Raw genomic sequence first — 22630 nt, 5'->3', positions numbered from 1 at the left:
GCTAAATGTCGTTGTTTGTCATTTGGTTCCTTCAGGTCAAAATCTAAACAGTTGGTATATATTTGGATTATAAAGGTTTAAACTTAATTTGCATGGCTTAGTTTGATGCATTAAACAAATCTTTTCGCCACGTCACACCATTTCTCTGCTGCTTGTGAACTGATAGAAAATAGGGTTAGTAAGTCAAGTTTACTTTATTCCTGAATCTCAAAATCATTAATATTTGATTCCTACATTTTAAACTGAACACTGACCAACAAGTTTGATAAGTGATGTTTAATCAGTAACAGACTACTCTCTTAATTCCAACTTATGTTATCTGTGAGATTTTTTAGAAGCGGATACAGCAGACAGAGCAGACACTCTGCAGCCAATGTATTACAGAATTCTGAGACATGTTTGTAACCTCTAATCTTTGACCTTGTTTTTTCTTTTTCTTTTCCTTACACAGGGACCTCAGGGCAGGTCGGGGTTGCCTGGATTACCTGGAGCTGATGGGCCTCCTGTGCGTGCTCTTATCACCTATATACGTACATACAGTACATCAATATCGCAGACACACAGAAACAGAAACATGACACATTTTTACTCCCAGAACAAAAAGTCAAACCTCAGACACTTCAGTTTCTGAAACTCCCCTTGAGCAACTTCTTTCCTTTAAAAGAGATTTCTGTTCGACAGCCTTAAAACTATACTATAGACCAGTTTTGAGTGAATCGGTAATGCGGTCAGTCTAGTAACTGTGCAAACCTGCACCTGCAAATACCAACACAGAGCTGACCTGTTTATGACTCTTTTACACCAGATCTGATGACTTGAAATATCCTCATCAACATGACAGTGTTTACTTTACAGCCAGTTCTGTGATTTTAGCCCATTTTTGGTTACAGGTGTGGGACCATGTGTAAAAAAATGTAATCACTGGCCATAATAAAGGGCTAAACCATATTTATATATGAAAATTCCACTAAATTCATCAATTTATGATTTGTATTCCATTCAAATGATTTTATATGACTAAATATCTATAACTTTACACATGCTGCCTTTACTTACTTGCTTTTTAGACATTTTAATAAATATATATATATTTTTTTAAGGTTGGGCAAACTCTTTTTTGCATTAAAATGCATAGAGATACTGAGGAAAATAAACCTGCGCAGATATCAGCATGGCATAATTAATCTGTCATATTGACAATAAGAAATGAAGTTCATATCTTTACTTTTGTGACTTTAAAATGACATCAGTACATTTGAATTACAAATCGACATTTGAAGCTGTTGTGAAAGGATCACATAAATGACTGATGCAAAATGTCAGTGTACTGTGGGGACACTGTATCGGTGGGTTAACCCCTGAGCCTTTGTGTAGTGTACTGCTAAACTGTTCCCTGGAAATCTCTCACGGCATTCTTCATCAGCAGAAATAGAATAATGCGCCTTTGAGTCTTGTTATTCTCGACCTGCAGTCACTTGTCATCCCTCTGTCTCTGCCCTCGCTGAGAGAGGCGTGTAAGTTCAAGAAGCAGGCAGCCCTTAATTGCCCTCAGGTGACAGAGCCCGGTGATTTACAGCATTCTACCTCAGCCTCACATCTTAAATGGGAAGTTCCAGGTGTTCGCAGCTGCAGGTTTCCATATGTGTATGAGAGGGTGCGTATCGAGCTGTTTGCGTATGTGCATGTCTGCCTGCCCCATCACTGACACCACCAGTGGCCACCAAGCCACACTATGGCGATTAAACTGCCTCAACCTGCCACTGAGAAAGTCAATATTTTACTTGACTGACATAAACAACATCACTTACTGTAAGTTTTACTCCTGCGTTATACTCGAATCATACAAAATATACAACGACCACACACCATCTCTTTCACTGATGAACAGGGGAATGAGAGGAACATGAGAGACGCAGAGTGGGAGTGGGAACCATATAGCACAGAATTAATATTATTCTGTGTCAGTTCTAATCAACGAGGCTTATTGGTTTGTCAGCTCCTTATGAACAAGCTTTTCATCTAGCATTTCGTCCTCCTCTTTGCTCTTATTTTCAGATTTGTTGCTTTTCCATGCCATCTTTAGCAGCAATCTTACACAACACAAAGGCTTCCCCCCCTCTTAGATATCAGTGGTGACACCAGCTCTCATTACTGATGCTTCAACATCATAAATTGTTGCTTCAACTAGCTGAAAAACATTAATTTGCTCCTTATACAGTCTCTTTATTTTCATTTTGTAGGGTCATCCCGGTAAGGAGGGTCCACCTGGAGAGAAAGGAGCACAGGTACGTGCGCTTAAGAAATTATGTGCAAAACTGCATCAGTGCAGTTGAAGGACCAAAGTCAGAGTTTTTAAAAATGTTAACAAAAATGTGCATCAATTGATTGTATTTATATCACTCACTCACTGTACACTAAAATAACACATTCAATCCCATTATTCAGAAGCACTGCAATGTTTTGTTTTAGTTATACTTAACAAACTATGGGCTACATTTAACTAACTAGCTCAAACAAGACAAATGATTACAGTATGGTTAGTTGGCACATGAAAAATAATGTATTTGTAGACAATACATGTGAATTAAGTGTTTAAAAGAAACACATGCATGTTATGTAATCAGATTGTAATTTAAACAAACCTCTTATAGAAACAGAAAACAATAATTCAGAGTCAGTAATCTCATATTTTTGTTTGTTTCTGGATCAAGAATTGTGTCCTGCAGCTTCTCTCATGGATAAATAATAAAATCTAATTTTCTAGTCATTTACTTTACATACATACATACAATAGATAAAACATTTTTCATTGGCCAGTATCTGATGTAAATATATTAATGGCCTCTTTAATGGAGAGCACAGCCAATTCAAGACAAAGTATTTCATTTGCCCTTGTGCCTAAACAACTGAATAATTACAGTTGTATTGTCATAAGTTACAATAACTACAGTAAATGTCTCCTGCATCTTTAAGCCCGTGACGACATGCAGTGGTGCATTGTGGTCTATGAACACCTACACCTTCTCTTCCAACCTCACCATAAAGCATTACTATAATAACCTCCCAATATGTTTTATTCCTCCAGGGTCCTTCTGGTCCACAGGGTCCTATTGGTTATCCTGGCCCTCGTGGTGTCAAGGTACAGTTCAGATCATGTGGATATTTGATACACCAGCCTTATTAATTCCTTGCTAGTTATAAAAGCCCACCCTTTCATCTGTTGTGCCTAATTGTATTGTTTTCTCTTACGTTTGTAATGATCATTAATCTCTATTTTCTGTCCAACAGGGTGCCGACGGCGTCCGTGGTCTCAAGGGAGGGAAGGGAGAGAAGGTATAAACTTATTAACATGCTGAATTGTTTCCACATCATTTCTCAGTTTACCACCCAGATTGTAGCCATTGAGATTAGACTGAGATTTATGCAGTTTTGTCAACAAAGATTAATATGATTAAATATTCTGACCCATGAAAACCCCGGAAAGAATTTATTTCAAACACTGCACTAATAACATAGATTTGCCAAGTTGAATCAACAGACTGAATCCAGTGGGTTTGTATGGACAAAGGTTGGCTGCTGCTCTCCAAACTGACAGTGGTTGACAACACTTCACTCGGTGACAAAGGCGAAGGCTGCAAAACAAAGTTTAGGAACAGTCTGTAAATATATTCATGTCACAGACACTGTGTTCACCTGCCTTCCCAAATTCATCTGAACTCTTCTGAACTGGAGTGGACAGCCACTGCAGCCTCAAAGTACCATGCGGAGGTCAGTCGATAACCATCTTCAGTGGAGACAGACACTTTGTTGGAGTGACCCTCAATCAGGTGTTGAATGTAAAGCTGTCATGCTTGAGGCTTTTGGTTTTCAAAGAACACTGCAATCCATCTCAAACACTTTTGAAGTGTTCAACTGTGTGCATCACCATCTGGAATTTAAACTAGGCGTCTTTTTAATATGTGTGACATTTATGTAAGATCGATACAGTAATGCTGCTGTATAAAATCTATTATCTGACTGAGGGATGTTGTTCCCCACAATGACAGGTATTCATATCAGTTTTTATATTGAATTATTTATGGCAAGAGATTCAAAAGCCAAACCTTGAGGAGAAAGGATTTGTTATGAATAAAGGATGTGCTTTACCTCAGGTGTGTGTGTTTGTGTGTGTGTGTGTGTGTGTGTGTGTGTGTGTGTGTGTGTGTGTGTGGTCTTCGTGATGCGAGTTTCTGGCAACAGACATACTCAGTGCTGCATAATGCATCAGATAGTGCTTAAAACATGGACAAGTGACAGACTAGAAAGAGAAAGTGTCAGAGGGAAGCAACATAGGTCTGGCCGAAGTGGAAAGTATCCTTAGGCCTTCATTTGAGGATAACATTTTGTGTTCATTTACAAAATTCACAAAATTGTTATTTTGTTTTATTGTATAAATTCAGTGGATCTTTGTTGTTTAAATTCTTTAAAAATGTGTGTATATCTGAGAATAAGATATATGTATATGATTGCATTTTGTTTATTGCATCGATATTTCCAAACCCCAAATTCCTAGAATTGGTCGGTGCAGGTACGACAGTGAGAGCAAATGTAATGTAACACAGCTCATCTACCAGAATTCAAATACAGCTCCTTGCATATGTTGTTCCACTGTCTGGCCAGCAGATAGCAGCATCAATCCTGTGATCCACATAGTGAACATAAGCAGGCTGAATATTTAACAGATGCTAAGTGAATACAAAATATCAAGAGACTTAATAAGTTGTCTAGTGAAATGGAGAAAAGAGCCACTTTCAATGTCTCTTAGCAGGAAAAAACAAAAAGAAATGCCTTAAACAACAACATCATGAAATTACTGAACATTGGCAAATGCAATGCAACTTCTTTGTGTCTTTATTTAGGGCGAGGATGGTTTCCCAGGTTTCAAGGGTGACATGGGAATCAAAGGAGATCGGGTGAGGAGCATTTCTGAAATTTAATGATCTGTCATGTAAAGAACTTCCAGCATGTCCAGTCTGACTTGTATTCCTTACATGGAGGCAGTGACTGACAATCATTTTGATATTCCCTGTTTGTGTTTGTGTCACAGGGTGAGCTTGGCTTGCTTGGGCCCCGTGGAGAAGACGGTCCTGAGGGTCCTAAAGGCCGATCTGGCCCCAACGGAGAGTCAGGTCCTGCTGGTCCGGCTGGAGAAAAGGTAATGGGCAAACCCAATACAAGAATCATATCTCACCATATTTTCATTTCAGTTTCGTTTCAGCTCTTTTTGCTTGTGCTGTTAATGTCTCTCAGGGTAAACTGGGCGTTCCAGGATTGCCAGGTTATCCAGGAAGACAAGGACCTAAGGTAAACTGCTGTCACTCTCACCACAATGAAGAATGTTGTCTTTTGTTATTTGTGACTGAATCTGCATAAGTCCACTCTGTTATCAGAGCTGTCAAGGCTTCATTGGTTATCAAAGTGACGGACAAAAAAATCCACACTGTACAGCTTAGTAACTGCTCTTGAAATGAAGATGAACATAACTAATAGCTTTTTTTAAATGGTGTTTGTATTAATGTATTCATATTCATTACATTTTTTAATACATCATGTAATTTTCTATAGATCACAACTTTTTAGGTTGCCAGGTGGTAATAAAGCCTTTGGCTTGTGTTTATCCTCTTCCAGCATGACATTTGTTTGGCTCTTCAGCTAATTAATGAAGCAAAAAGCCTCCGATTGACTGTTAAACCACTTACTGCCTGGGAAGGTGCTACGGATCAAAATACATTAATTAACAACATATCAACATTTTTTTACTGCAGACTTAAAGGCTCATTAGAAGTGAGAAACCAACGAGCATTCCAAACGTCTTTAACTTCATTATTTCCAAATGGAAGTTTAAAACAGCCAAACAACCTGGCAACCCCAAAACAATACAAATTAAGTAATTAGTTATAACTTACCCTATCTGTTCCGAAGATATTATAGAATTTTTAAACATCAATTATTGTCAATACAGTTTTGCCCAAATACTTTGGCACAATACAATTTTTGTTTACTAATGAGATTCATTATCAAGTAGTTTGCTCTGGTGTTCTTAGAATTAACACATATCCCATAAACACTATTTGCCCTTTACCGCCTCACAAACTCCATAATTTGTAGCAGTCATTGTGCTGGAGAAACAGCTCCCCCTTCTGTTTGTTGCTGTAAAGCAATTCAACCTTTCCTGCCAAATGAAAAGAAGAGAAAGAAAATCTCTCTCATTGGAAATAAGTGGAGTCATACCAAATGTCTTACAGTTTTTGCTGACATGATTTATTCATGTCAAGAGGTGAGACAACAACCTTTTGGTGATCCTGCAGAGCCAGTTTCTGTAAACACTTGTCTAAGTGAACATGAGTGTATGTTAAGAGTTGCTGCCCACTCAGATTGTGATGAAGCAATGCCACAGGCATGTCAAAGCATTCCCCATGGGGCTCACATTCACTGAATACTGTTTTGTCATAGGGGTTTGTTCTTCACCAGAAAACTGCAAAGAGAAGTGCTCATGCCCCTTGTGTATTTTATTGCTGATGGCATGTCTCTAATGTCAGAAGTTGTCAGAGGTTGAGCAAACAAAGTATGTCATTTGGAATTCTCAAACTTGTTAGCTTTTTAAATTAGTCTGTGTGAAAATGACTCAATGTAAAAAACAAAATGAACTAAAGAGGTAAATCAAAGTTTACATCAAAAGTATACAAGTATACGTCAAAATGTATTGCGACTTATTAGAAATAAGGTATTAGACATAACCGAGCAATAGTGAGATATCACTGATTGTTTTTGTTCATTGAATCTCCTAATGCAACGTGTGGTGAGGTGCTGCAGAACGGGTAAGCTGCTTTTTTAATCCCCAGTTTTCACAGAGTTTGACTGCAGACACAAATCGCGTCACCTTTGTCTTGTGTTTACAGAGGTCTTGCGCTAAGCTTGTTTGTTCTTCCTGTGATGTTTCTGCCTGTGTGCGTGTTCCCCACATACTCAGTTTAGATAATTTTCCAGAAACTTTCAGAGTTCTGCCAGATTGATAAACATTTTCAGAGATGCCAGAATGGGGAAAGTTTGTGAATTGGATATATCCTCTTTGGAAGGCAGACAGTGTTATTTTGTTGTAAAACTTTCACTCCATAGGATTATAGTAACTGTGTTCAAAATTAAAACACAGTCCTTACATTTAAAAGTGGTGGTTTATCAAACTGAAGTAGACACATCTTTTTAAAAAATACAACATTGATAGATGAGAAAGAAACAACATGTTATGGTCATGGGAGGGATAAGTTTGGATATTTTAAACTAATTTGAATTCATCGATTGTTACATAAGACCCACAGTGTGAAACTACACAGAGTAACCGGTGATGATTTATAAAAAAAAAATGTGCAGAAAAATACAGGATGTGCCTTCATTATCTTGCTCTGCCTCTCTCATGTTCCTCTCATTCCCCTCCATGATATCGCCCTCTCACATTAACAGGGCTCAAGCGGTTTCCCTGGATTCCCTGGAGCCAACGGCGAGAAAGGAGCCAGAGTAAGAGCACACACTCTCATTAGATACACACACTGTGCCTGTTTGTGTGTGAAAATCACCACACCATCGTATCCCAGCACAAAAGAAAATTGATTGCCATTATAAAGACTTCTGTATGGTGACTTGGCACAAAAAATAAGCAGCGAAATCAATGTAGGGGAGAGAACAAAAGATGTGGAAACAATTGTGCTTTCATTGAGCACCTCTCCCCATCACTTGGCTCGAAAAAAGTAAGTTTCACTCACATAGTCTTGATGCAGAAAAGAGTTCAAGGTGCAGATTTTACCAAACGCTCTCCATCCACTTTGTTTAAAACTGGCGATTCACAGAGGTAATATTAAGAAAAAGTCTATACATTTCAGATGATATTTAATATATAAAGTAGTGGAGAGAAAATTGCTTTTTGCTTGTTGAGTGCATCAGAATCATTAAGTGGACACTTGGAAGTACATTATCTCGCTTACAATGACAATGGCTACCTGCCAAAATGAAACACTCACTGCTTTTTTCATGAAACCAAATTTTTTCACAGTGTTGACTTAAAGCCAGCAAGCCATTTCCAGCTACTATAGAAATATTTTCCCAGCCTTTTTGGCAAGTTGCTGCTTTACTCAAACAACCAGTAGAAATATTATTATGTTGCAAAAATTATTGTTGTTATTCAAAAAGTGCTTTTTGAGATTTGATTAGTAGGCTCAGGTAAGTGATGTGTGTCTGAGTGCACTTCACTACACTGAAAGATTAGTAGAATGCCATTTAGCACAAGTACAGTTTGATTTATCTTTTGAAATGAAAAAATGACAGTGCTAATTTAAATCAGGAAGCCAATTGTTCTGTGACTGTTTGACACTATAGAAGTGATTTTAGCCCTTCTCTGAAGGACAGATGGTAAAGTGCTGTCAGAAGTGAATTAATGTTGAATAATGAAACACAGGAAGTCTGTGCCAGTACTTAAACTATATCGCCTTTGATTATCTAACAGGGTGTTGCTGGCAAGCCTGGTCCAAGAGGGCAAAGAGGTCCAACAGTATGTATTTTTCTCACCCGCTGATGACTCAGCCTATATACACATGTCATCATTTAAGTAGACTGGTGTATTTTTCACATTGTTTTACTAGTTATTGTATTTTTCTAGGGTCCTCGTGGGGGTCGAGGAGCCAGAGGTCCAACAGGAAAACCAGGTCCCAAGGTACACTAATCATTGCAACCACAACAAAACACAGCTCTTGCATTGATTTTATTCTTTTCACTGGTCAGTCGAGTAGTTCAACATCTAATTTAGAATTAAATGAAACTTTTTGAATGAAATCATGACAGATTTTGGAACAATGCTGCCATTGTTGCCAATGCCAAATAAACGTTTATGCCAAAATATGTACACCTAAATACTGACTGATGAAGATCTGTTGTTCTTGTTGTCTTTAACAGGGCACAGCAGGCAATGATGGTCCTCCAGGCCCACCTGGCGAGCGAGTAAGTCCATAACACACTCGCTCTGGGATGGTTATAATACAATACGTGTGAATACACAAATGGTTAAAAGTTTGTCACAGTTTGTCAGAGTTGCCCTCCTCACCTCTGACTGGTGTTACGGCCCTGAATTAAACAGCAACTAAAGACACAAACAAAAAGAGGCCAGTAACACATAAAGGAGGCTGACTCAACACAGTCAATTGAAATGTGTTTATTTAATAAAAGAAAAGGGCAGGAGTTCCTGGCCAAACTGAAAAAAAAAGAGAGAAGAGACCCCAGATCAGCCATGACCGCATGTCGCATGGGGAAACCTCCCAACTAAAGCTGCCTAACCAAAACTACTAACCTATTAAGAGAAAAACAAAGAGATACAAAAACAGGACTACCAGGAACTCAACCCAAATTAAAACAACAAAGCCCTGGCACTCTAACAGGCCAGGGAACTGAACCCAAACTCAAATCAGAAGCAAAGGAGAAAACTGCAAAAGACTGTGAGGCCAGCGCAGCCTCCCTCCTCCTGCAACACACCTGTAATCAGAGAGCAAGAGCCGCCCTCATACTGCCTCCTTTTACCTGCTAGGGAGATTGCCCACACCTGAGCTCAGGAAGGCAGAGCAGGGCGGAGACAGAGGACACACACACACACACACACACACACACACACACACGTAACACTGGCTTCCTTGCCCCCCATGGTTTTCTGGTTTGAGCAGTTGAGGCAGCACACTGTACATATACGGCCATGAAGAACAGCTGCAGTCATTTGGGGTTTTGCTTTAATTTTTGTTAACTAACAGTCAGCAGCACTTCTGATTTTCTTTGTCCCTCTACTTTACCAATAGTTCTGATTACCAAAAATAAAATACAAAAATTGTGCAGATCAAGATTTATAGCATTTTTAATTGAGCAATAAGTCCTTGGTGGCTAAAGATATTAGCAATGATAGAATAGCCTTCCAGCATTGCCACTTTATTTAATACCTTTCATTAGATTTTGTTTGATTTCCAGTGGTGTTTAAGAGGAATTGGTTTTGCTGTGTGACAAAGAAAATGTGAAACATTGAAATGAATCTAGTAGTCATGCAAGCCAGCAAGTTACATTAGCATTTTCCTGACACTACGGGGGAGAAAATGACTTTATTAGAGCTCCGGCAGAGCATGATGAATGTAAGTTAATCAGAAAACATGACCTCTCTCCTGTTAGATGAAAACAATAATGTTGGACAGTTACCAAACTCTGTAAAACCTCTTGTTTTTCCATATGAGCTACACAGCATATGACTCATCATGCTTCATTAAAATAGTCATATTCAGTCTTTCCTATGTCAAAGGCCAGTGTGAATCACAGGTATCATTTAATAAAGTGAAATCATCCTCAAATTCCACTAGTTTTACACTTCTGTGAAGCAGAAGTTCTGCCCATAGCAGCGCCCATGTGCTTCTCTATCTAGACTATAAATTTTAGTTTTTAAAAACGTTGGTTTTGGATTTTGGTATCAGAGCTTAAGTTTGGATAAACTGAGTGCATAATATGTGCCCTCTGCACCAGAACATCCTAGTAATGCAGAACATATGATAGCATGTTGTATCAAATGTTGATACGCAGCTCTTGAATTTCGCAGTTTGTGATTCGTGACGGCATGTGGGCAGTATGTGCCCACATACTGTGCAAATCTGAGAGATTCAAAATTGTGAAATTCAAATCAGCAGTTCACGAACTCTGTATCACTTAACAGCTTTTGCTGGTCATGTTCCTTTGAATACAAAATATTTTTAAAAAAAAATCCCATGAGAATCAGATATCATAATTAAACCCAAAAACTAAAAAATACTCAAATCTGATAGATGAAAGTGATTTATAGATAAACTTAAGTTATCAAGATGGATTTGAGCCATATTTACATTAAAATGCAAAAGATTAGATTTGAAGGAGGATATTTATTCTCCCTGAATTCCAGGCCCTTATGTTACCTCAACAATATACTGTAAAGTAGCTTTCCAAAGACAAATTACACTTGATCAACAAATGTCACAGTGACTTCAGTACACAAACATTCGTATCAGTAGCATGCTGACCTCTTTCTGACTCTTACTGATAGATAACAGCCATGATTGAATTAAACGAAATGTCTTGCTAGACAAGAAATATCACCTCTCAAACATTTGATAACATTCTAAGATTCACCCTGGTTTGAACACTACGGTATAATTAGAAAACCCTCAGAGAATCTTTATAACTCCACGCTCACTATATTTGTCTATAGCTGGATAATGGAGACTCTGTGCCCAAAGCTTTGTCTTAGCATTTCACCACCACTTTACACCATTTTCTATATCAAATAACTTGGATGTGCTTTCTCAAGCTACTCTGAAAATAGTCCACATATAGTTCTTCAAACCTTTAAACCTGTTACTGTTACGTTGATTTGTTTCCTTTAAGCATAATGCAGCACTGACTGTTTGTTTGTCTACTGCAGGGGCCTCAAGGACCTCAGGGACCAGTGGGCTTCCCTGGACCAAAGGGACCCCCTGTAAGTATTCCACCTTCCTGAACTCTCTGTGCTTTAAATCTAAATGGCTTGTAAAATCAGTTTCCTTTAGAACTTACTTTTTCTTTTCCTTCGATTGTCTCATTGCAAATTAGCCTAGTTTGCAAACATTGTAATGTAAGTCACAGTTGATTTAATTCGAGGAGTTCATGGGATGCAGTAAGACATAGCAATATCCCTAATTCTGTGCAGGGATCATTAGTCTAACTGTTATTGAAGCAGAACCCATTTTCTCACTCCCCAGTCCAGGTAGGAGACAAGTGGTAATTTCCACCTATCGATTCAGAATAGATTCATAGCTGGCTCCCAGCCCTCAGCCAGTCATGTTGTTCCCTTTCACCAAAATAATAGAAACCTGTTATTTTTTCATTAGTGTTCCAGTAAGTCCAGCTATGACTGTGCCAGTCCGAAAATGATGTTTGTACAATTGATATTGTGCCTACAAAGCATTTGCACAGTGCTGGAATAATCTCATTGCTTGGTAAAATAAACCTTCATTACTGCAATGGGGCCAATTTCATAGCATCATGATTCACTTCAGGTATGGATGTGATGGTGATGAATGTACTATTTGTTACCTAATAGGGACCACCTGGAAAGGATGGGCTGCCCGGACACCCTGGTCAGCGTGGAGAGACGGTGAGTCAGAAAGATGCAATATCCTGTTTGTGCTTTCAGTAACCCGTGTGCGCCGTGTTAGTCTCAGCCTTTAACCCCCTGCTGAGTGCAGAGACAGAAGACACTGCATCAAACTGGAAACTCAATATAACTTAATATTTGACACTTGGGTGGATTTGGCATATTTCCACTGCAAGAATGAGACACGTCATAACTTTTTTCACTTTCTGTTTGATTTTGATCCTCCTCTCAATTCTCAGTCTTATCATGTTATAAACTCATACAATTTTTTTTTTTTTTTTTTTTGTGTGTTAATGGCTTGTAGTCTCTGTACTTACTGCCATTTAGACTAAAAAAAGCTTCTTCAATTGCCTGCTGATCACAGAACAGATCTGATCCCTCCCAGTCAGTTAGCTGCACTTCAATTGACTCACCCATGTCTTACTCCTCCAAATCTAATCTCTAATGCTCTCATATGTAGTAGATTACAATCAGTGATACAACATCTCAGTGGGAAGCCAAAGGGGCAGACATGTCTGTTAAAGCCAAACTCGAAAGACAAATCCCTTGTGACCATTGTCTGAATCTATCCGCTTGTCTCCGTTCACACACACACACACACATGCTCTACTCTGTCTAAGGAAATCCAGGTTGCTCAGACTCCTGTGTCATGGAGATGGACACCAGGAGTGGGTTAACCAATTTTGATGCAGCTTCTATTTTATGTTTGCAAATATCCAAAGGAAGGAAACTGAATTTAGATTGTCCGGGTGCAATAAGATGTTCTATTGTAGCATTGTCGGGGCTTAAATAATCAAGCACTTATAAATGAGGTACGAACCAAACCAACAGACATAAAATCTGTTTTTGCACCATAAAATGGTGATTCATGTACTTTTTTGTCAAAACAGATTCATGAGCTTAATAAGTAATGGCTGCACTGAAGATGCTACATTCATGGATGTTGTATCCCATGCAACATGAGATTTATGACAATAGAAATGAAAAAAAGCAAAGTTTGACTTGATCACATCAAGTTGCAATCCCCTGCTCCCAACCTCGATTCCTTGGCACTTGGTATGCATCAGTGCACCTTGGTTTGACGAGGCTCAGAGGACAATAAATTCTACTAAAAGCTTGACAGATCATCGCCTCTATCATTAAAGCTTCCTTTTCCGCCTGCCTCTTTCCTATAGGTAACGTGATACACCGCACACGAGTGCTTCTCTGCCTTTGCTTCTATTCCAGCGACAACGATAGAGTCTTCATTAAGGTGTTTATGGCTGTAGATTTATGCGCTGATGAACAGGCTCCACAAGCATCCAATATGATAATAGATCACAGCAATAAACATGCTCATAGGCGCTCAGCCCCGGCAACACAACTCGCATTTGAGGAAGTGCAAATAAAGATTTGAGTCTGTGTCTCTGAGTCAGGGCCGATGCTGTAACAGCATGGCCTGAGGGTTTCCATTGAGTAATAAATCACCATAAATCACAACATAGAGATCAATAAGCCTGGAGTCATAAGTCAAACACGATCGGCTTTCTGAGCTTGGATTTGAAAACTTTGTTAAGTTGTGGTATAAGGAGTCGTAAATTAAATGAGTTATAAATGAATTGCGTCAGGGAAAATTTGATATGCTGGAGTTTGATGACCGAGAGGTGCAGGCACAAATGGAAACTGGTGAATTCAGCCGAAATGAGAGTCGGTTTGCACTGAGCACTGCCCTTTGAGTTTGATATGTGCTTTATGCTGATCACTTCCTGGCATCTGTAGAGTTTAACCGTATCACTCTTTTCATCCTGTCATGTGTGGAAATACATCAGTATTTAGCAACTCAGACATGTCTCCATAAAATTATACCTATATAAAGGATACCAGTCATTCTATATTCACACTCCTACTATGTTTATTCACTTCATGGCTGGACTACTAAGCATCACATTGGGTTAATATTTAGGGCTAATATAGAGTACTTGGAAGAAGACTCAATCCAGTCTGCATTGGATTGTTCCCCTCCCTGAAGATGAAGTTCATCGGATTTGTGCTGCACTGTTAGATTGAATGCTTGAGACACAGAACTTTTATCTTTTTTGGCATGTCTTGTTCTGCTGTTTGATCTGTTTAAGCATATCCATTGGGAACGCTGCAATTAAAACATCGACCCCACACTGTGTATATAAACTTTTTTTTTTAACAAGTTTACTGCAACTAATTGGTTTATATTACACCAGAGAACATTGTGTGCAAACATTTAAACTTAACTTAATTCATAAAATTCTGAAAGGGTTGGGGTAGGTCTTATTAATGTATCCAAATTCCTTTTTAGTTTCGGAAACAAACTCATGGCGCAGTCATTTGGTTTTTGTACAGACAACAGTAGCAACTTTCATCAAAATAAAAAAAGGTGTCAATTTTAAGCTGCCTGCCATTGCTGTAAAACAGGAGAATTCCAAAACACACTGACAGAATGATTGTACTGTAACATCAGCTTATGAAGTTGTTGCTAAGCTGATTGCTCGCAGATGCCTAATTAAACATTGAACAGACTTAGAGCGACATTATCATTCCATCTGAGTCCTGCGTCTTGCTTCATCTTCATATTCACTGGTCATTTAGCTCTGGTTTGGCTCATCAGCTCTCTGAGAAAATTATAAAAGGGATCTTTGGCTGTCAGATGCTTTTCTCTCTTAACCAGCTACTTGTTTGCCTTGGCTCTTCATTTGTTGATGCTGAGCTTGCCAGACCTTGTTTGATAGAAACATCTGCTTATAATTTAATATGAATTATTTTAAACTCAGCCACATGTTCCTAATTAGCAAGCCAAAAAATCTATTTAAAATCTAAATCTAAAAACAGCTAAGAGCAAAGGATCTGGGTTGAAAATCCCAGTGGTTTGGCATTTTCACATACTGACATGTCAAAATTGATGCTTGATAAAGATTCAAAATGTATAAGATTCTTAAATATTCCAATATAACATTGAAGTTGAACCTTCAGTAACATTTGATTTATATGTTTATCTTTAGTGGTAGTTGGACTTCTTAGCTATGCTCATCGTTAATACTTGAACATCCATGAAGTATACCTCCTGGAGGGTACTCTGCTTTACAGAAAGCTCTTGTCTCTGGTGAGGTATATCTACTTAATGAAAAGCACTCACTCATTGGTCTGATTTCAGCCAATAATATTTACTGCTCTCATGTTTCTCTCTCTGTGTTTTCCTGTTTGTACCTACTTTTGACTGTCAGTAAAGGCTTAAAAGTCCTGAATATACAGCATGTAATTTTAACATCTAATGAACGAAGTCATCAATGTGTATGAAATAACAAAGGACTGTAAATTTAGCTATAGTTATTAAGCAGGCAGCATTGTATTGTTATAGGAAAATGCCATACCTAAATAGCTGCTTATCAGCTGAAAACAAATTCAAGTGGAATCCCCATGCTTTATTTACTTTTAATAAGCTGTGATGTGTTTACCCTGTTATCATGAAGCATATAAATATGTCTTTGTAATCTTTTTTCAGGGTTTCCAAGGAAAAACTGGTCCACCTGGCCCTGGAGGTGTTGTCGGGCCCCAGGTAAGAGACATGTACTAATATAGTATAAATATATTATTCAGGTATAAGTTTATGGGACATCATAATTCTCCTCAATAAATGCTTAGTTCTCAGCAAAAAGTGATACAGCAGTAGTTAGCTAGTTATCTGACTAATGTTTACGATCAACAGTAGATGTAAAGCAAGCAGTGTGGTATTGTGAACCACCATCATAAATTATTAGAAAAATAAATAATGTAGGTATCTTAAAGATAAGTGCAGGTGGATATTTCTGAGCCTTTAAACAGAATTTGGAAGATCTGTTCTCAATTAGGAAATAGATCAATTATTTATTTGGGTTTCAGACTCCCACTGACTCATGGACTTTGAAGTGTTAGTGTAAGTTATCAATCAAATAGGCCTCCATGATATCAGATGATTTGTATAAATGTATAGGCCATGATGTATAGTTGTAATGTTAAACAGTAACTAATATCTAATGGTATGATGACTTCTTAGGGACCAACTGGAGAGACCGGTCCCGTTGGTGAGAGAGGCCACCCTGGACCCCCTGGGCCACCCGGAGAACAGGGTCTTCCCGGTGCTGCTGGCAAGGAGGGAGCAAAGGTATGTGTCCAGAATACTGTACTGAGGGATGAAAATAGTTGTGCCGAAAGTTTTTTCTATCAAAAATCCGAAGGGTTTTTCAATCAAAACAAAGAATACATATCAATAACAAAGCCAGTCTTAGCAGCATACACAATATACCATGAAATGAATAGGCAAGTAAATAGAACATTAAAGCAGGGGTGAGTATACATATGTTGCCATGATTACAACATACAAAAAAAACAATTAAAAACAAAAAAATGCTAATTTGTCTTTATATACATGTTGCACAACATGTTAGAAATCACCCCACTGCTCTCCATCTCCTCTTTAGTTTGTTACAAATGCGCAGAGTAATTTGTTCACAAGACTGGGCTTGGCTTTTCTCGTGGGCTGCATTAGATTTGTGTTAGACACACTGAGGAGAGGGAACCAGGGAGGTTGATGGAGAGATCAGCATTATGGAGGTGGGCTGCAAATTGAACTTATGCAGTTGCAATTATAGTACATGATTTGATTTTGCAGATTGAGCCAGAGCATTCCCAAGCAGATATATTTCTGGAGGGCATGCGAAGCTCAATAGACTACTGGATTGCTTAAATAAGACTGGGAAAAAGCAGAAATAAATCTATGGCAATAAATTCACCAAGAAACACACAAATACCGAGGTCTCCTCAAGACTCTGGCAGGTGACTGCCGAAGATACAGTGGCTGAGATTTGGGAGCGCAGAACAACATTCCCTCCCCGGCCCTTTCTTAGCTGGCAATTGAGTGCCCATTAGGAGCAGACAGTAACCATTTTCTAGAAGTATGGGCTGCTCCAAACCCAGCCCCCGACTCCAAGGACCACTCAGCATCCCCTGCCCACCATCCTCTCCCTCAAACCCCTACGTCTTCTGCTTTCATTTTCTTCCCTGAGCAGACAGTTTAATCAAGTCCGTCGGCTGACTCCAAACCCTCCGCCACTCACAGCCCCACTTTCTTCCCCACACCGCTCAGGCCTGCGCATCAGTATGCCAGGGACACTCTGTAGAGGTCTTGGCAGCAGAGCCCAAATCCTCTTATACCTCTCTAGCCCACTCTTCTGTGCCTCCCTGTTTGCAGATAAAGTCAGCCTGCCAATACAAAAGAAAGGAGAACCAAGCCAGAAGTTACTTTTACTGAAGTCAAATGTCCTTGTTTTAGGGATGTGGTAAATGTTTAGTAAATGACGTTGCCCTGCAATTATTGGCAGGGTTCCTTTCTTGTAGATAGAATACAAAGAAACTTAAAAAAGTTAGTCAGTTGTCTGAAGTGAGGGTTAGGGAAGGGGGAGAGCATGTCAACAGCTGCGGAAGCTGAACAGATTTTTGCCTGCACATGCTTACTGTCAAGCTCCGTCCCACTAGTTCAGTCAAAGAGATCTCTGTCAGTACGTTTTTGGTGTGATGTGGATTCACACCTGATTTTTTTGACATTTGAGCTTTGACACTTTAAGCAGTGAATTGTTTTATATATTTATATAATGTATTTAATATATTATGTAACCCATAATGGAAACATTTGTTTCAGAATGAGGTTGGCGAGAAGAGTGAAATCATTATATTTTATGATATAAAAGCAGTAGTGCCTTGGTTTTGATTGAATTGAGGCTTATGTATAGACTGTGTGGTGACACTGTTAATGAATCCGCAGAAAACGTACGTGCTTCAAACTAATTGCAGTTAATGGCCCATTAAGACAGATGTTAGCTACAAAACAAGCACACTTCTGATCCTGGTGGGATGTGCAAAGCCATTAGTGCATACTTTTCAAACTGATATTTTCTTAAAGGAATTTAGAGTTCCCTTGCTCACTTGCAAGCTTTATATTGTGGTACTTTATTTAAATGCATAAATTCCGAAAGATAGCAGCGTGTACACATCTCACCAGAGGGCTGAGAGGAAGAAGATGTTAAGCATCTTAAAGTAGGACGGGCATTTCTTAACTTCTGATTTACAAGGATCTCTCTGAGTGCTGTGCAGTTCTCAGCTACATGATTTATCTGTCATGTGCTTTGCATCTTAAAACCAATACTGACTCCATGCCAGCGCCAACCAGTAAAGTTACATCGGAAGTTGTGTATGGTGTCTATGACAGCAAAATTTAAAGTAAAAGAAAATAAAGGCACCTAGAATATTGAAGTTCCAAGCTCTCAATTTGCTGTTGCAAAAACTGAATCTGTGACACTTTAAGGCATTACTAATGCTGCAGCAATGATTGCGCTGGTTGTTATTTAATATTAGAACTTCAGACTTGTTGACTGGCAAGGCTCAGTTGGCAGGCAGTCGACGGAGTAGATGACAGTTCTTTCCTTAATCCAGATAAACGTTCTTTCACCTGAATGAATGACAGGACAACTTGATGGGCTGTTATTAATCCTTGCTCCTGTTTCTCAAACTTGAATACACAAACGCTGTTCAAAAAACACAGAGTTTTTGTATAGTGTAACCCAAAAAATGAATCCGAGGTGAGCTATATTCCATGCAGCATCATGCTTTATTTCTACATTGTGACACCTGATTTGAATAGTTGCTCTACAGGGTTGGTCATCTAAGAGACTATTTTCTCATCACCTGTCTACTTTTGGTTGGTTCTTAAAATTTCCAGACTTGTCCAGAATCTTGTAGTCTTCAAATTCTTTTAGATTTAAAAAAAAGTTTGGTAGTATTATCACAAAGTTGTATTGATGAACCTATCACGAACCGCACTAACACAGATATTTGGTGTTGTTTATTTAGGGTGACCCCGGACCACAGGGATCCAGTGGCAAAGATGGCCCCCCTGGCCTTCGAGGCTTCCCTGGAGAAAGAGGTCTACCCGGTGCTACGGTAAGAGCGCCAATCCACCTGCACCTATTCATCATAGCTTCTCTTTACATGCATTTGCTAGTAGAAAGTGACAGAACATTGTTACATAATAAATGGACCAGCGTCGATCTAGAGCTTTTCACTTCATTAGAGACACCAGCCCAGGAATTCACTCGTAGCAATCAATCCGGTGCAGAGGAAATCCAAAGCGACATCTAACAAATGAACAGGCGTGCCTCTGCATCGCTCCGGCACAACTGACACCACTGTTTTAACTGACGCAATGCATCATGGTCCTCTATTAAAGAGGTAGGCTGGGGGAACTATTTCTGAGTGATTCTCTGGTTTAACTCAAGGACTTGAATTGTTTTTTTTTTGTTTTTTTTGTATTTCTCTGCTAGAATTTTTTTGGGAGGGGGCAGCAAAGTTATTTTCTTTGTTTTTATATGCATTATTTACTCAATGAATTATTAAGTGGGCAATGTTGGCAATTAGGCTGTGGTGGCTGGGAATGGATATACTGTCAGGAGAAGAAGTGCGTTGCTGCCTGCATCCTCAAGGTCAGTCAGACTCTGCAGGCCAGCAGTGGGGCTGATTGTTTTCTGCCATTGTAATTTACTCCAGCACACAGCCAGAGCCAGCAGAGACTCATTACTGATACGACCATGTGCTCTGTTGTGGCCCACTAGGGAGCTGCAGACGCACACATTTTGGGCAATGACAAATACACAGGAAAGCACACCTGCATACTACATATTATACACAACACTGCATGTAAAAACTCACACGCCTGCATGTGCCCAATGACAATTATAGGCACCTACATGCAGACACATTCAGTCCTTAATGCCTACAACTTGTGTATCTATATACTGTATATATACCCTCAAACTAAATCATACAAACACCTTTATTAAAGGGGAAGGCATCTTTTTCAAAATTTCCAGTGAATAACTGAGTTGCTTATAATGAATGATATTTTTTTGACACCAACTATACTTCTGGCCTTGGGCTCATGCTGGTGGTCTACCCAGATGAAAATGTCAATAGCAATGATATTTCTTGAAGCAGGGCTCTGAGGTTAAATGCACTCAAAGCATATTTCTGGTGGTGTCTGGCTGAAGTGATGGATGAGTAAACGAAAGCAGACAGTCCCTGCTGGATTGGCATCTGATGATGGACGTGTTGAAATGCAGGGCTGAGGAGCAAATGCATAGGCTGAAAGTTACCGAGTTTAACAGCTATGTCAAGGAAGTCCTCACGTGTTTTCTCCTTCTTCTCCTCAGGGCCCAGCAGGTCTGAAGGGCGGAGAGGGGCCACAAGGTCCACCTGGTCCTGTTGTAAGTATATATTTATGTGAGATCAAAGTACCACTGGGTAAAAATGGTTTCTGTCCTCTCCATATTGAATTTTTCTTATTTTTTTTTTATGAAATTCTATGTTTGATTTGGCTTGTATAACATATGTCATGTTTTATTGATACCCTCTTTTCCCCAGCACCAGAGTGCAGTTTACATTATTTGAACAGGAAAAAATGGTCTCGATTTACCCTGTCTATCTGCTAGGCCATCTTTATACTAGCTTTTAACATCACCACCAGGGAAACAGGAAGTTTGGGGCAAAGTTCTGAAACTTAAATTAGAGACAGGTAACATTTTTTTTTGTATCACAGGACAGGTTTGGTGAGCAGGATGCCCTTTACAGCTTTGTAATGTTGAAAATTTGTGAATTTATACACACTCATGCATTCTGTTGAAGTCGTCACAACTGCCACAGAGAAAGGAGAGCCTAGATTACAGGACGTTAGAGGTCATAAAGGTAAATAAGTCACTGTGAATGTTAAAGGCACACATGAACAAAAATCAAACATAGTAAACTAACTTATAAATATAAACATAGGTATGAATGTATAATCTCACTAAGCCATCATGGTCACATCATAAGTGTTTAATTATTAATTTTCCAATTAAAGAGTCATCAAACTTTATCCCGTCCCACTGCACACAGCGATTTGTCACAGGAGCGATCATGCACTAGAGGAGCTGGGTATCAAGAATGTTTGCTCCATTGCCTCCTGGCACACACAGACAGAACCAAACAAAGAAACACACACACAGCAAAAAAGCACACAGCCAGGAGAGCATCCATATGGTGAGTCAGTTTCTAGTCATCCCGGGCATTGCTCCTGCACGTCCCTCATCCGTCCCAAAGGTTGCATTTTGGCTCATATGTTCTTTCGTCACTGAAACTCTAGAGCTTCTTTGTAAGTCACATTTATAATCTTACAGCAGTTAAATGACATGATGGGCTGCTGCTGTCACAACACAGTTCTTTCTTCCTCCTAATCAGCAGCACCCACCTATGCTGCTAAAGAAATTGATAGTTTCATTGTAAAAACTTCAATGAACTTTTGGCCATCACGTTGTCTCTATACATTAACATACATTGTTACAATGGCAACGTTATATGTCATTGACTGCAGTATAACTCAGGTTTCCACATAATGTGAATATGTTTACTTCATTTTCTTTAGAATGCAATTTTCTTCTCTGGAGGATTGACTGTCTATCATTCAGCACTTACTGTACATATACATTAAATGTTGATTGAACGTGTTGAGAATAATGTGGCAGCAATGTGATTCCACTGCAGTAATTGCAGCCTTGGGAAATAAATACATTCATAACTTCCTACTCAAGACCATAATCAGAGTATCCTGAACTCTACATTTAGTTATATTGTAGACCATAGAGTAGGTCTAAAGTTAATTCAACATTAGAAACCTTTGAGTATTGGTGCTTCAAGATGTGGGAAATATTAAGACATAATATTCATAACCTCCCTCACTCTTCTCCCTGAGTGCATTCAGACGATGTTTACCAACAACAGTTTTCATTGTTTTTGCAGAGATGATAACGAATGATGTCAGATGGGTCATTTCACACTTCAATATAGGAAACATAAGGTTCTGTCGCTATCGATGAACAATGTAGAATGAGTTGCATGTTCTTTGACATGGATGGGATCACAGAGTACTCTCATTCATGTAAGAGGTGATAAAAACATGATGATATTTAGATTCACTATTATTAGTATTAAGATACACAAGATGAAACAAATATCTGTTCCGCTAGCTCCAATATGTATCAGTGCGTAAATACCAAAATAGGCACAAAATATCAACATGCGAACAACACAGATTCCATAATTAGGTTCTTGATTTCACAGGACATTAACCAGTCGTAATTTGTATTTTCTTCGTATCGATAGTGTAATGTATTCCTGGGAACATGAAGTTAATGCACATGCAGGTACACAGTCAGCTCAGTGCAACAGAGATTTAAAAAAAAGAAATGCTGATTATCATTCACCATCATGTTTTATGGATTTAGGTGTGTTCCTGTATGTGAGCACTGATACACAGCGGCAGCCTCTTTCATTCAGAACTGCATTTCCAAC

General features: G+C 38.9%; 1 protein-coding gene across 10 annotated transcripts in view; it reads left to right on the top strand.

The window, feature by feature from the left end:
* The window catches only part of col11a1a (collagen, type XI, alpha 1a), an 80470-nt gene that overhangs the window by 35946 nt on the left and 21894 nt on the right, over positions 1 to 22630 (top strand). For all 10 annotated transcript variants that reach the window (XR_005071451.1, XM_037078969.1, XM_037078968.1 and 7 more), the window contains 17 exons: positions 452 to 505; positions 2241 to 2285; positions 3086 to 3139; positions 3289 to 3333; positions 4899 to 4952; positions 5087 to 5194; positions 5290 to 5343; positions 7498 to 7551; positions 8534 to 8578; positions 8687 to 8740; positions 8980 to 9024; positions 11501 to 11554; positions 12158 to 12211; positions 15723 to 15776; positions 16254 to 16361; positions 19103 to 19192; positions 20458 to 20511. Coding sequence is in view for 9 of the 10 variants with exons in the window: in XM_037078969.1 (XP_036934864.1) it covers positions 452 to 505; positions 2241 to 2285; positions 3086 to 3139; positions 3289 to 3333; positions 4899 to 4952; positions 5087 to 5194; positions 5290 to 5343; positions 7498 to 7551; positions 8534 to 8578; positions 8687 to 8740; positions 8980 to 9024; positions 11501 to 11554; positions 12158 to 12211; positions 15723 to 15776; positions 16254 to 16361; positions 19103 to 19192; positions 20458 to 20511 (1026 nt within the window). In the remaining variant the exon portion in view is untranslated. The remainder of the gene's footprint in view (positions 1 to 451; positions 506 to 2240; positions 2286 to 3085; positions 3140 to 3288; positions 3334 to 4898; positions 4953 to 5086; positions 5195 to 5289; positions 5344 to 7497; positions 7552 to 8533; positions 8579 to 8686; positions 8741 to 8979; positions 9025 to 11500; positions 11555 to 12157; positions 12212 to 15722; positions 15777 to 16253; positions 16362 to 19102; positions 19193 to 20457; positions 20512 to 22630) is intronic.

The sequence above is a fragment of the Acanthopagrus latus genome, chromosome 19, assembly GCF_904848185.1.
Source record: "Acanthopagrus latus isolate v.2019 chromosome 19, fAcaLat1.1, whole genome shotgun sequence".
Taxonomy (NCBI): Eukaryota; Metazoa; Chordata; class Actinopteri; order Spariformes; family Sparidae; genus Acanthopagrus; species Acanthopagrus latus.
The sequence above is the reverse complement of the archived record's forward strand: the minus strand, read 5'-3'. Positions and strand labels throughout refer to the sequence as shown.